Source organism: Balaenoptera musculus, chromosome 2 (genome assembly GCF_009873245.2).
Source record: "Balaenoptera musculus isolate JJ_BM4_2016_0621 chromosome 2, mBalMus1.pri.v3, whole genome shotgun sequence".
NCBI lineage: Eukaryota > Metazoa > Chordata > Mammalia > Artiodactyla > Balaenopteridae > Balaenoptera > Balaenoptera musculus.
In genome coordinates, this window is record NC_045786.1 from 140,644,375 (window position 1) to 140,659,290 (window position 14,916).

Below are 14,916 nucleotides of genomic sequence, written 5' to 3' on the forward strand. Positions count from 1 at the left end.
CTGCTCAGATGTAGTTAGTAGTATTTTCAGTCAACAAGCTGTCACTGATGTTGGAGTTACTTTAAAGACCTATGAAATCTGTGGTCTTAGCGCCATTGTGACCTCAACCTGTAGCTAAAAATCTGTCCAATGCAACAGGAGTTTCAAGAACAGCAGCACAAAAATGATGACTTAACTGAATGGAACAACAAGGCACATATTTTCAAGAAGACCTTTTTTATTCTTAGAGTAGGAGTTTTCCTTCAAGATGACAAGTGCTTCAAACTCTCCAGGATCTTACTTATCTTCCAAAACAAGGTGAGTCTTTGACGGAAGATGCCAAGTGGTAACTATCCAGGAACGAAAAGAGGGTCTCTGTTATTAGCCTGGGTTGAAGGCAGATATAGTGTCTCTTCCCACAGAAGTTCAAAAATAGATGACAACTACTTGAAGGAGTTGAGTGAGGATTTAAAACTAAGGAAGCAGGAACTGCTAGAGATGCTAAAACCTCTAGAAGATAAGAACAAGCTGTTATTCCAGAAGTTGACGTCTAACTTGGAGGAAAGACAAAGAAGGTAAGTGTTCCCTTCTCAGGATTTCCTAGAAGGGGAAAGGCAAGAGAACTTTAATCCATAGGATTTAGCAATGATTATTTACATTTTTAAAAAGGTTTAGACCTTCAGCTATAGTAAATTAAAAAGAATGTAACCACAAAATCAGGGTGGCAAGGAAACCTTCTTCTTTTAGTAGAATTAAACATAACTCAGCTCATCTCACAGGGCTACAGTTATTACTTTTCTTCCCAAGAAACTGTTAAGAGACTTTACTATCCTCAATCCATCATGGTCACACAGATAGCTCCTCATTCATGTTTGTGGAGTCACTTTAGGATAGATGACTCTGTTCTTCCATCGCCAAGCAGTGAAATGGTAATCATTTCTGAGCATCAAAGTCCTCTGGATTAGGGTCTGGCCTTACTAAATGTACTAGGCAGTTGAGGTCTTAACTCTTTGCTAGGGCACTCACTGTTCTTGGGATCCACCAACTCTCTTTTTTCCCTTCTAGTTTCAGAGAATCTCACCTTAATGTGTCTACCTTCATTCTCTACCTTACCATAAACATTTCAGGGAGTTCAGACTTTTGGAGAGAAAACACCAGGCAGAAAGTTGTGAGAACAAACGCCAGGCAGAAAGTTGTAGTCAAGCACCAGCTGTTTACAACCGAGAAACTCAGCCCTCTCAGGGCAAGAGAACACAAAGGCTGGCTTCTTTGCTTATAATTAGAGAGGGAAAAGCACAAAGAACATAAGCATAAGTTAATTAATACCTTTAAAGAATATCCTCTCTCACAGTCATAGATTTGATATTAATTCGGATTTTGTCAGAAACTTCTTTTTTTTTTTTTAGAATAACAGAAGACTTTTAATTAGTAAAAAATAAGATTCAACTAATAAAATCAAGATAAATATTTAAAAATTTAACATAAAATATTTTACTACCCACATAGTCTGCCATACTTGGTTCTAAGGAGAAAAAATAAGCCTAGAAAGTGTAAAAATGAAACATTTCAACTTTATACATAACGTTTTATATCTTTAATTAAAATTATAAAGCAAATATAACAAAAATGATAGGATTCATTAATTCTAAGAGATGAAAATCAATTAGGTAAAAATCAATTCTTTTAGTCATGGTCTTGTTTTCTTTCCTTTTAATTTTTTACCAACCACCCCAATACAGTAAATGTATATCATTTCTTCTTCACTCTTATATAATATTTCATTTTCCTTAAGCATAAAGTACTCTAACATTCTAACTCTGCTGCAGAAAGCAGTAGCATAATATTAACAGCAGCAATACTACTACTGCTATTAATACTAATACAACTACTAACAATAATAAACAATGAATGAATAGGCCTCTAACAAATAGTCTGGATTTGCAACAAAACAAATATACAAAAAAATTTACAAATCACTGCTTCATTCAATTTCAGGAAAATAAAATACAATAAAATTCTAATATTAAACTCTTTTGTCTGTGAATCATGTCAATATTTAGAAGACTGAAAATATGCAGGGTTATTCAAAGATTATGCAGGCAAAGATAATTTTTTTTTAACATCTTTATTAGAGTATAATTGCTTTACAATGGTGTGTTAGTTTCTGCTTTATAACAAGGTGAATTCGTTATACATACACATATGTCCCCATATCTCTTCCCTCTTGTGTCTCCCTCCCTCCCACCCTCCCTATCCCAACCCTCTAGGTGGTCACAAAGCACCGAGCTGATCTCCCTGTGCTATGCGGCTGCTTCCCACTAGCTATCTATTTTACATTTAGTAGTGTATATATGTCCATGCCACTCTCTCACTTTGTCACAGCTTACCCTTCCCCCTCCCCATATCCTCAAGTCCATTCTCTAGTAGGTCTGTGTCTTTATTCCTGTCTTGCCCCTAGGTTCTTCATGAGTCAGAAACTTCTTGATGGCTTGATTCTCTAGAGGCTACCGTAAGGATATAAGTGGGTTCTCCAACTAACTCAAATGTTTTTTATGTGGAGAAGCAAAGTAGGGGAGATGGACAGAGATGGGAGTAGGGAATAATTCTGAGATTTATCCTTAAGACAAGAGGTTCTTCAACCTCCTTCTTCACAGAGGCAAAAAAAAACACCCCTTTCTACCCCAAAAGTCATACAACAAAACTTCCTTCTGAAGGGGTGGAGAGGAGTCTCACTAGCTGTTGGAGACCTAAGTTTTGAGCCTTACAGAGCACAGAATTCATTATAGAGCACATACCTAAGGCAAACGTCGATTAGGAATGAAATTGTCTTTTGGAGACCTTCTATGTCCAGAAGGACTTCCATAAATCTTGTGATTTCAGCCCCTATCTCCCTCTCATGGTAGAGTAGTTTCTGACTGGTCATGGAATATTAATATTCTTTTTAGGAAGTATTATGTTTTGTGATATCTCTGTCTTCTTTCTAGTCTGCAGATCATGAGGCAGATTATGGCAGGGAAGGGGAATGGTGAATCCTTAGTCATTGAGCTCATTAAGGAAGCAGAAGAGATGAAGCAGAATCTGGTAAGAGGTTGGTGGGCACTCCAGGGAATGGCCTTCTGAACAGGGCTGTCAATTCCATTGCTGTCAGACAGAGTGCTCATCTCTAGCATTGGTGCTCCAACACTCATAGGTCCTTGATCTAGAAAAGTCCTGGAGTCAGGACAAAGGGAGTCAGGTGAAATGTTGGGAAGAATAAGAACTAGCTAGCAAAAATTCTATTTTTTTGACTTTTGAAAAACTTTTTATCTAAAGGTTAATGAATACAAGCATATTAACCCCTCACATTTCAGAAGAAATAGAAAATAACCAAAGTAAAAGAAAGGAAAGAGTTTGGTCTGAGAGATTCTTTCAAGATTTTTAAAAATTAACAATATAGGACTTCCCTGGTGGCACAGTGGTTAAGAATCCGCCTGCCAGTGCAGAGGACACGGGTTCGAGCCCTGGTCTGGGAAGATCCCACATGCCGCGAAGCAACTAAGCCCGTGCGCCACAGCTACTGAACCTATGCTCTAGAGCCCCCGAGCCACAACTACTGAAGCCCGTGCGCCTAGAGCCTGTGCTCCGCAACAAAGAGAAGACACCACAATGAGAAGCCCGTGCACTGCAATGAAGTGTAGCCCCTGCTCTCAGCAACTAGAGAAAGCTCTTGCGCAGCAACAAAGAACCAACATAGCCAAAAATAAATAAATAAAAATATAAATAAGTTTATTTTAAAAAATTAACAACATAAAGGATCTTAAAAATTAAAAATTAGTGGTCTAAGCCCCAAAGAAACTGCCATATGATCAGAACATCTTAAGTGTTTCAAGTGTGAGGAACTCACTACTATATAGATATACCACAATTACCATAATTAAAGTTACTATTCCAAATTGTTATTTTTTTTTATCATCATCATCAATCTCATCTCTCATGTTCCTGGGTTTGGGGCTAGGCCCATTTATGGCCTTCCTCTGTGGTTTACTATGCCCCTACCCCTTAGTTCCCCTATTAATGATTCCTTCCAACTTTAATGACTAGACAAACACATATTTCTATTTGTTTGCTTTTTCCCCTCCAACAGGAAAGGAAAAACAAGATGCTTCGGAAGGAAGTGGAAATGCTATGGAACAAGGTATGTGTGCCTCTAAGGATCTCTTGAAAGTATCTGTCTTACAAACCATAATGCAAAGAAGCTTCCCTTTTTTCTGGTCCACATCCTCATTTTTTCATGTCTCTGTTTCCACCCATGCCTCATTCCAATTCATTCTCTGATCTTATTTAAAACAATCAAGTAATGTCACTCTTCTTAGGAAAACCCTTTACAGCCATTCCAGGCATAGTCTGGCTCTTGCCTACCTTTCTAGTCTCCTCTCATAGAAGACCTCCCCTCCCACACTGGCCTCCACGTGCCAAGACCTTTCTTTTCTAAAGACTTTTGCTTTTGCTTTATCCCTGGGCTGTAATGCTATTTTCTTATAGTTGGCTCATTCTCATCCTTCAGGTCTCCGCTTAAATGTCACCTCCTCAGGGAAGCCCTCCTTATTCACTCCACCTGAAAAAGGACATAACCCCCCCCCCCCACTTCCTATTATACAATTCTGTTCATGTCTTCCATAACAATTTTTATAATATAAGCTCACTATTTTTTTTATTTTATTGTGTTATTATTATTTTATTTGTTTCTTATCTCCCTGCCCTGTTCTGGAATACATGCTTCTCCAGTATCTTGATTGCTTTGCTCATCTTGGAATCCCTAGCATGTAGCACAGTGCTTGGCACATAGTAGACAATCAATAAATGTTAAGTTGAATGAACGAATACCTGATTCTAATTCCCCTTTGACTTTGCAATAATCACAGCATTGTTTAATATAAAAATAGTATGGCCTTTTGCTGGGAAACCAAGCAGGGGTAGAAATTCCTTGTGGACTAAGCCTTTGGGATCCAAGTGCTTTTTCACAAATTATGAGACCTGAATAGCAGATTGTCTTGTGATATAAACAGGTGTGAGTGTGATCTCTGACTGCTTTTTCCATCTCACCTTTGCACAGATAATTAGGATACTATCAAGCCCTGCATCTTGTACTGAGATCTGATCCTAGTTCTCAGTGGCAGCTACAAATCAATTCTATGAATTGTGAGAAGTTTTAGTTTCTGAGTTCTTGAGTCTTAGTGATAGGAAATATGCCAGCATCATTCCTCTGTCAAAATCCAGTTTCTCCAGAGTTCCCAAAAGACTTTGTATAAGGGATGTCCATATACCTGAGCTTGTGATTGACTTTCCCTCCCCATACTTTTAGACAATTAGAAATAGAGAGACAAGATCGTATGCCTAGTGGTTAAGAAGATAGACTTCAGAGTCCAAGAGATCTGGTTCAAATTCCAGCTCTGTACTTTCCTACCTGAGTGACCCTAAACAAATGACTTAACCTCTCTAAGACTCAGTTTTCTTATCTATAAAATGGAAATAAAAATAGTCCTGTGAGGATTAAATGAGAACATTTGTAATGTAGTAGAGTAAATAAGTAATGTAGTAAGTAGCTTACAGTAGTGATTGACATATAATAAAGGTTCAGTTAATAGTTTTTATTATTATAAGTTTCACTCAAAAGACCAGATGGAAGGGCTCATTCCATTCTGAACCTCCTTTGGTAGTACACTTTTCATATCAGGCCCTGAGAGTTTTCTGACTGGCAGGAACCAAAAGCCTTGACACCTATTGGCTTTCCACTTCCCTCATGAAGTCCCAGTAATTTAAAGCTTTGCCAAAATGTCTCTCTACAGACATTCAGCACAGAAGAACTCAGTGATCAACAAAAAGCACTGCAGATAAAGAACAAAGCAGACTTACAGGACAGAAAGGCAAGTGGACTGCATGGTGCTTAGAATTTCAAAGTTGTTGATGCCACACAGATGGCAACAGCCCGTTGACAATCAGGACTGATTAGGGTAGACAGATAGGAAGGATCTGGGCCTTAAGGGTATATTGGATTTACCGTCTGCTAAGACATTGCATTTCTTTCCTGGGACCTCCTATTCCCTTAGCTCTCTTCTTTCTTCCCAGGCTCCCAAAACCCCCTCATCATCTAGGAAGACCAAGAATGAACTGGAGACATTGTGTGCAGAGAAAGTGAAGGAAATAAGGAAGGTAGTATGATCTTTCTGAAAGTAGTGGCTTTTAGAGCTGATAGATTAGAAATCTTTAATGTAGCAATAATCTGCCTAAGTGTGCTCCTGAACTGATACAAAATTTTATAGGAGATCTGGTTCCCTTGGGGTATTACATTTGAGTCAGAGTGACACGGCAACTTTCTGGTAAATCATGATAGCTAGAGCAAAGTGGGAAAATCTGTACCAATAATGACAACTTCGAAATAGCTATCTGATGTCAAAACACTTGTTAATTTGTTTTTGAACATTTATTTAGAGATATTATGCTTGTATCTAATCTTCCCGCAGCCAACTCATTGATAGAAAACGATCCTGTTCATTTAGCTTTTAGCTTTTGGAGAGTGGGATGTACAGGTGATGCCAATTAAGAGGACTGTGCAGTTGAGACCAATATATTAGTGAATCTATGACACCATAATTTTGCTATAAAGTCTTTGCAGCATATTGAGAAAACTGATTTCTGATCTCAATTTACTTTGTCACCAGAGGCTCTTTCTTCCACCAGGAAAAGCAACAGAGGAAAATGGAATGGGTCAGGTATCAGGAACAAGCTAACTTCATTCAGGTACTAAGTCTTCCAAGCCTGGACACAGGGTACAATTTCATTCATGCAATATAGAGGCTTTTAGTTTCCTAATGGTAAACCTGATCCTCTCATCTGGATTACCAATTGTCATGCTATAAGAAATGTTTTGTGAGAAGATGACTGAAGAGACCTATCTCCAGCTTTACCTTGAGTATAGCACTTTTTCCCTATGATCTTGATTTTGTCCTATTTGAAATGGGGGGAAAAATCACACATAATTTCTGCCCACTTTTAAAGACTGAGCATGATAGAATCATTTTTAAACTTCTGAGTTAAAAGGATTCAGGTAATAGTGGATTTAGAGAAGCCAATACTATATGAGTAGTTTTGAAAAATGTTCTCTTATAGAATGACTTTAATGGCAAAGTGATTGAGCCGAGAATTGAAGCCTTGAAGAACTACCAGAAGCCCAATGATCTGAAGTTATCACTGTACATACAGCAGAATTTTGAGCCAAAGCAAGCATTTTTGAATCTTCCTGGGTCCCAAGGTAGGTAGAGTATCATAGGTACACAATTTGAGGTTTGTTTTGTTTTACATTGGAGATCCCATTACCTGTAAAGTGATAACACAATACCTGGCACACAGTAAGTTAGTTAGCAGTGTTATAATAAATGTTTTCACTATCATCATTATTATTATTACACTGAAACCCTTATATCAAGATAAGGTTTCCTCTAGAGGAAATAAAATTTTCCTTTGTAAAGACTGAGTAATATACTGTGTGCTTAGCATATGTAGTTGATACATAGTTGACACCTGATAAAATATTAGTTTTCTCCTCACCTCGTCCCCTTTCTTAGGAATTAGAGTAGTTTGATCTCACAAATCTTATTGGAATAGACTCTGCTACTTCAGAATAGAAGGCCAAAGAGACATCCAACAATGGTTGTGAGTTTCACCAATCCAGATATTCCTCTGGGAGTTTCACCATTTCCCCACCCCAAAGAATTTATGGCATCATTAGAGGAAATCATATAGCTTACCATAAAAAAATAAAGGAATGGTTTCTGAGGGACAGGAAGAAAGGGCTCTTAAGTTTTCATGGATCTATGAATCTGAACTCTGTAATTTAAAAAAGAGACATGCAATAAGAAATCATGGCTAAGGGATGCCAATGTTTTATCAGTATTAATATGTATGTCTCTAATTTCTTCTCAATCATATTCCATAAGGGCTTGAATAACTTATAAAATCACACACAGCATGAAGATCAAATAAACAGATGACTAAATCAAGGCAAAGGGAAAATAAGTTGAAGCCAGGTAAATACATAAAAATGTGTAATGAAAGTACCATACAGTTGGTACAGGTAGGCTTCAGTCTTGGTTATGAATTTCCCCGAAAAAGAAACATGAATTTATGGTGTCCACAAAATAAAAATAAACCAAGTTCTCAGAAGAAACACAGCTTTTACTGGTACTGAAATGAGAGAGAAATTTCTCTTCCAGGTCCTCATCAGGGGGACAGGACACTCTATGTGTGTCATAGTAGCTAATGTCCTCAAAAATATTTCTAAAATAAATTCAGAATCTAAATTTCCTAGGCTGTTTCTTATCTGTTCCTTGGCACAATCTGATAAGAAATTATTGATGTGAACTTTTTTTAAAAGCGATGGATCAGCTCAAGGTGATTTGGTCCAGGTCCATAGCACTCTGTTGGTCTGACTTGATCCATATTTAAAAGTTAGAAAATCTGGATGATTGGAGGAAATAGCTATCCTTCAGCCAGTGTTCCATTCATGTCTCTCTTTTAACTGTTGTTCTGATAAGAATTGGAAAGCAGAAAGCTTGAGGTTTTCTTCTCCAATAAGAACCTGGAATACAACCTGGAATACAACCAGAATTAAAAAGATAGAGGAGGGGAGGGTTATGAGGGCGAGAGATCCACGTCTTATTTCATTTAAAATTAGCTGAAAGTCATCTCAAGGGATCCATAGAGTAAGGAGCCAAAAATCTTTTCCCTCTGGATTCAAATCAAGCCAAGAAAATAAATAGTGAAAGATTCCATTCAGCATGATCACTACGGAAGATTTTTTTCCCCTTGCTTGCAGAACACTGAATCTCTGAACTCTGAACTAGAACAGCCCACAGATCAACATCCTCTTTTCTCTTCTCTCCTCTAATGCTTCTGGAGTATTAAGCGATAGGGCACTAAACTGTTCAGTTACCACAAGTGCATGTAGCCACAGGCATGCGTGACCCATTGCTTGTGTGTTATTGATTGCACATGCATTGAGCACTGATTGTAGGCCAGTTTCATTTTCTAATACACACATATACAAAATTTATGAGTTTGTTTGAGCCCAAGTGGATATGAAATTTAAGTCTTAGATTATGGTTTTATTGACCTATTTATAACCTAGTGTTTAATTATTGAAAAGAAAACAAAAGGAATATTAGTTTTCTTCGTAGAGGGATTTTTAAAATAGTTATATTAAGATATTATTACCAACAGTAGTATGTGTTGTAAACGAAAAACAAATGTAGTTTTCTATAATAGAAAGTAAACATAATAAGTATACAGAGAACAAAATTTTAGTATTCTAACACAGTGCTGAACCCTAAGGCCTGTTTTATCTTTATTAGGAAGTGAGATCAGCAAGATGTAGAGAGTTTTAAAGAAAACCAGCACCAAACTGAAACTCTTCTCCTTGATGCCATCAAGGTGTCAAGTTTGAAAGAATCAAAAAGGAATAATTTTCTCACTGTGATTTATAGTATTTAATGCTGTGTTCCAGCACCTCCTAAATTTATTGCAGTTACCTCCTAAAATCATCTCACCATCAAATTTTGGGAAATAGCAATTTACTGGGAAAAGCACTGGATTTAGAGTCAGATATATGAGTTGCAGGTCTTACTCTGAGGCTAACCATTTAGATGACCTGGACCAGTCATTTTGTTTCAGTGTTTTTCTTTATCTAACGCAACAACAACATATTATAGAGCATGTTGAAAACATGGTTTTGTGTAACCCTCATGATGACTCTATGGGGTAGGTATTATAGAACAAGAAACTAGTTCAGAGAAGCCAGGCTTCTGACTGCATATCCAAAGCTCACCTCCTAAAATATGCTATAAAGTGACAGTGTTCCAGTATGTGATTTCTTATGACTCTTCCACCTCTAAAGGCTATGATTTGAATTCAAGCTTATCACTTGTTTAATGTATAATCCTCCCAATAAAGAATCATACCCCCATCATTAATTTGCTCAGTAACAAAAGAAATACTACTTCCAAAAGGGGTTGACAGATTTGTAATTCTGCATATAGCCCAGTAGGTGGCACCAATCACATCCAGGCCTTTAGTCCATAAACAGTGGTAATTCAGGAACCTGCAGGGAGCCATCAGTCTTCTACTGCCCTTAGGACAAAATGTGCTACTTTTATGTATCAAATGAAAAAAATTAAAAGATCTATTGGTGTTTTCTGCCATGCTTTGTGACACTGAGGTGTATTACTGGCAGCCTTGATTATCCCGTATTAAATTCAGCATTCTGCTGCAAAATCCGTACCTATTATTCCACTCCGTGAACTACAGTGTCCTCCATTCCAAAAACAGCCACTGTCCCGCCCTCCACAATCCCTAATACTGTTTGTTTTTTTTCTACCACAGATAAATCAGGCGATCAGGACAAGGAATTAAAACATCAGGCAATTGCGCAAGGTGGGGACCTTTTGAAGTTTAAGTACTTAGTAGTGTTCCTGGATAATGTTCCTTTTCCTCTAGTTTCAAAAGAATTGAATTTCACAGATCTGTCTTAAAGGATTGAATGTAATTCTGGACACACCTTCCAGCAAATCAGGGTACAGACCCTTCTGTTATAGGCATTTCCAAGTAGAGGGAGGGGTATCGCACTGCTCCTCGCCAAGAATTCCTCCTCCCACATCGATTGTCCTGTGTGCTGGTTGGCTGCATTGCAGTGGTGTGATCTGTTTAGTTGGCAAAATATAATCCTGTGTTAATACTGACTTTGTAACACTTCAAGCAATCCCTACTTGCAAATTCCCTTGAGGCCCAGGTTGTATGTATCATTAGCCAGGTCAGTCTCATCGGTTTAGCATACTTCATCACCTAGTCTTATAGAAGAGAAAAATATTTTATATCCACGGTGAAGTCTTTCCAGAGACGGGCCACATTTGAAGGGATTTACTTCCAGACCAGTATAAAATTACAGTTTGACCCAGAGTGTACGGCAGCCCTTCCCAGGCTTCTGTAGGGTCAAGAGAGCAGTTCTTGGCCTTTGGCAGTCACCTATCTTAGAGCGCACAGGCACGAAGCAATCTTTAAATTCAGCTGTTTCCCATCACACCTGCCGGTGTTTAAAGAAGAGGTTTATCTTCCATAATAATAGAACTGGTGATAAGACACTTGATTCTGACAGCCTTGCTTTTTTCTCCTCCCCTATCCCACCCCCAAACGCCCACCCCAACTCTTAGCATTTCCTTGAGCTCTTTTAAGAAGCTGAAGGTTGCATGTGAATATTTTGCTACACTTATAAATTGAGATGAAAGCCCAGTGCAGTGGGAAATGAATACTCTTGAGACCTTATTTATTCTATAACTCCCTCTGTTCTGAAAGCAAGTCATTCTCCCCAGCTTCAACCTTTACTTCACTTTAGTATTACTCCTCCTAATGGCTGAATACACTCCAGCAGGTGCTGCTGAAAGGAAAAATAGTAGTGTTAAGCTAAAATTCTGAAAGGCAGGGGTGGAAACCCACAGCTGGCTCCAATCTGAGTCCTTGATAAATAGCATTGCCCTCAAATACAGGCTTTTTCAAGCTTTGCAGCAACTTGAACCTTTTGAATGTCAGCCTTTGGTTCATGGTATTAGTAGGTCGTGAAGTTAACTTCTTTTTTTTTTTTAATTTAATTTAATTTTTATTTATTTATTTTTAGTTGCATTGGGTCTTTGTTGCTGCGCACAGACTTTCTCCAGTTGCAGGGAGCGGGAGCTACTCTTCATTGCGGTGCCCGGGCTTCTCATTGCAGTGGCTTCTCTTGTTGTGGAGCACAGGCTCTAGATGTGTGGGCTTCAGTAGTTGTGGCACGCAGGCTCAGTGGTTGTGGTGCACGGGCATAGTTGCTCCGCGGCATGTGGGATCTTCCCGGACCAGGGATCGAACACTTGTCCCCTGCATTGGCAGGCAGATTCTTAACCACTACACCACCAAGGAAGTCTGAAGTTAATTTCTAAACTAGCTCATTCTTTCACTTCCTATAAAACTCCACAGAAGTCCAGGGGAGAACAAAAGTCTTCTTTCCTAAATATACATTTTGAAGGTTGAAAAAAAAGTAAACTGTACCTGTATTCATATTATGATTATTTCAGTGAGTGACAATCTATTCTAAACTTTTTTGCATCACACAATCAGGAGAGCAGAAGGTTGTCTAGGATTAGGTTGTCATACTTAGCTAATAGAAAGAAGATCCCCAGTTAAGTTTGAATTGCAGATAAACAATAAATGTTGAGTTTAAATATGTCCCAACTATTGCATGGGACATACATATACTAAAAATTATTTGGTGTTTATTGAAATTCAAATTTAACTGCGTGTCCTATATCTTAGTCTGGCAACCCTTACCTAGGACTGACTCACCACAGAGCCTATTTAGCACCCTACAATTCTCCCTCTTTCCCTTTTTATTCTCTCCCTTTCTCTCTCAGTCTGTGCCTGGTTTTCTCTCTGCCTCCTCTTTCTCATCCCCACCTCCACCTTCATCTTTTGTTTGTTCTCCGCTGTCCACAGTTAGCCATTTTTGTGGAATATGTGTCTGGGTTACCAGAGGGTGTGCAGATATCTGCGTGATTTATCACCTCATTTCTTCATTTAAAAGTTGTATTGGAAGCACACTTTGTAGGCTCTCAAATAAAATTGTTTTTACTTGATGTAATCTTCAAACGATTTTTTTTTTTCCTGTGGGACATGAGCTCTCAACGGAAAAAAAAGGTTTGCCACTTCAACTTTAAAAACATTGTTTGATGAAGTTATTTTCTAAAACAACAATTAGAAAATCCACATCAATGCTAATACCAGAGTCAGTCCTACAATGATATGGTACTATGATGAATGTTAATAGCCTTGCAACTCAAAATAAAACTAGGTTTTTTTACTCAAAGAAAGCTCTCATTTTCCTAATTTTCCCCATCAGGTACCATGGACACTGCAGCTATGAGCAGAGCAACTACTGGCAAAAGTGAATCTAATGTGAAAATTACTTTGGTTTTTGAAATCATTTCAAAGGCTTGAATAGATAGTGGGTGTAGAATTTTGGAATGCATTTGTTAATATTTTTAGTATTCTAATTTAATATTTTTAGAGGATTTGCAAAATGAGTGCCAGGACACTTGGTGCTTTAGCTGTCATTTTTTTCTGTTTTTTCCTGTCTTAGAGAATTCTGGGCGCAAAGACCTACACAGAACAACAAGGAGCTAAAGGAAGTCAGTCTGATGAAGGAAGAGGGAGGCTCTTTTTTCTGAGGTCAAGGCCAGATGAAGCGCTGAAGGATTAGAAGGCTTTCACTCCCTTTGCTTTGGACAGATTTAAAGACTAGGTACAGCCATTTGTGTTAATTAAAATCTCTCAAACCTTTGTTTTAGTGCTATTTCCACACTCTCTCCCCTCCACAATGGGTGGAAATGCTAGTTAGATGCTTGGCCTTAAGCATGTCAGGAATTTAGTCATCTAGGGATTGTAAACAGCCTCATTATTTTGATAGCTTTTGATTTTTGAAATGACTAGATTCAAACTACATTGTATGTTGTTAACAAGTCCATAAAAAGCTGTTCCTCTCCACCTCTGAAGTGTTTAATTCCGGGCAGATCCTCCACTAGCAAATGAGCAAAAGTAGTTACAAAATAAGGAAATAATACTCCATAGACTCCTCTTACTCTTTCACCCACCTCACCCATCTGCCCTGTTGATACTGCCTCCTAGTTATCTATTCCTTGAATATCTTCTGCCTTCCCAGTGCCACTGTTTTAGTTCAGGCTCTCTTTCCTGCCTGGATTACCACAGCCTCTTTAACTAGTTTCCCTGATTCCAGCCCCTCTAATCCATCTTCCACATCACCACTGAAACTATCTTTTCTAAAAGAGAAATGAGATCATGTCACGTCCCTACTGATTTCCCCTTGACTTCAGTATAAAGTCCAAACTCCTTCACAAAACACATAAAGATCTGCCTCCTGCCTACATCCCCAGTCTCATCTTTCACTGTAACCCCCTTCCCTCATACGTCTACAGTGAGCTGCACAGAACTAGTTGCAGTCCCCCTGATACACCATGAGTTCTGTTATATCCATGCCTTTGCACAAAGCTGTTCCTCTGTCTGAAAGATTCTTCCCTTCTTGTCTGCTTGACCGTTGCCTATTTGACCTAAGGGCCAAGTTTGGTTCCCTTCTACTATCCCAGTAATTCTCAATCCTAGTTGTGTATCAGAATATCCTTGGGAGCTTTTAAAAACACCAATTCACTAAGCCCCTCTCCAGATCATGTAAATTATGATCTCTGAGGGACTTCTCTGGTGGCGCAGTGGTTAAGAATCCGCCTGCCAGTGTAGGAGACATAGGTTCAATCCCTGGTCCAGGAAGATCCCACATGCCATGGAGCAACTAAGCCCGTGTGCCACAACTACTGATCCTGCACTCTAGGGCCTGTAAGCCACAACTACTGAAGCCCGCGTGCTGCAACTACTGAAGCCCACGTGCCTAGAGCCTGTGCTCTGCAACAAGAGAAGCCATCGCAATGAGAAGCCTGCCCGCGCACCACAGCAAAGAGTAGCCCCCGCTCACCGCACCCAGAGAAAGCCCGCTTGCAGCAATGAAGACCCAACGCAGCCAAAAATAGATAAAATTTTTTTAAAAAATTATGATCTCTGAGAGAGAGGTCAAAAGCATCTGTATTTTTTAAAAAGGTCCCCAGGAAATTCTTATGTGCAGCCAGGTTTCAGAATCATTGTTCAGGCTACCTTACATCTACCATAGCACTTAGCGAACTATCTTGCAATTGTTTATTTACCCAGCTATTGATCTCCCTTACCAAATTGTGAGCTCTTTGAGGCCCAGGACTGTGTCTTCTTCATCTTTTCATTTTGATCACCTAACACAGTACCTGGGATTTGATAGAGCCTCAGGTA

The 14,916-nt window shown here is 38.7% G+C and overlaps 1 protein-coding gene across 1 annotated transcript; it reads left to right on the forward strand.

Annotated features, from left to right (window-relative positions):
- Window positions 1–247: 247 nt before the first annotated feature.
- CCDC196 (coiled-coil domain containing 196) lies at window positions 248–13,291 on the forward strand. Its single transcript, XM_036843417.1, has 10 exons — window positions 248–297; window positions 402–554; window positions 2,964–3,060; window positions 4,103–4,153; window positions 5,805–5,882; window positions 6,085–6,168; window positions 6,697–6,756; window positions 7,126–7,267; window positions 12,932–12,987; window positions 13,172–13,291. The coding sequence occupies exons 1-10, from the start codon at window positions 248–250 to the stop codon at window positions 13,289–13,291; spliced, it is 891 nt and encodes a 296-aa protein (XP_036699312.1).
- The last annotated feature ends 1,625 nt before the right edge of the window (window positions 13,292–14,916 follow it).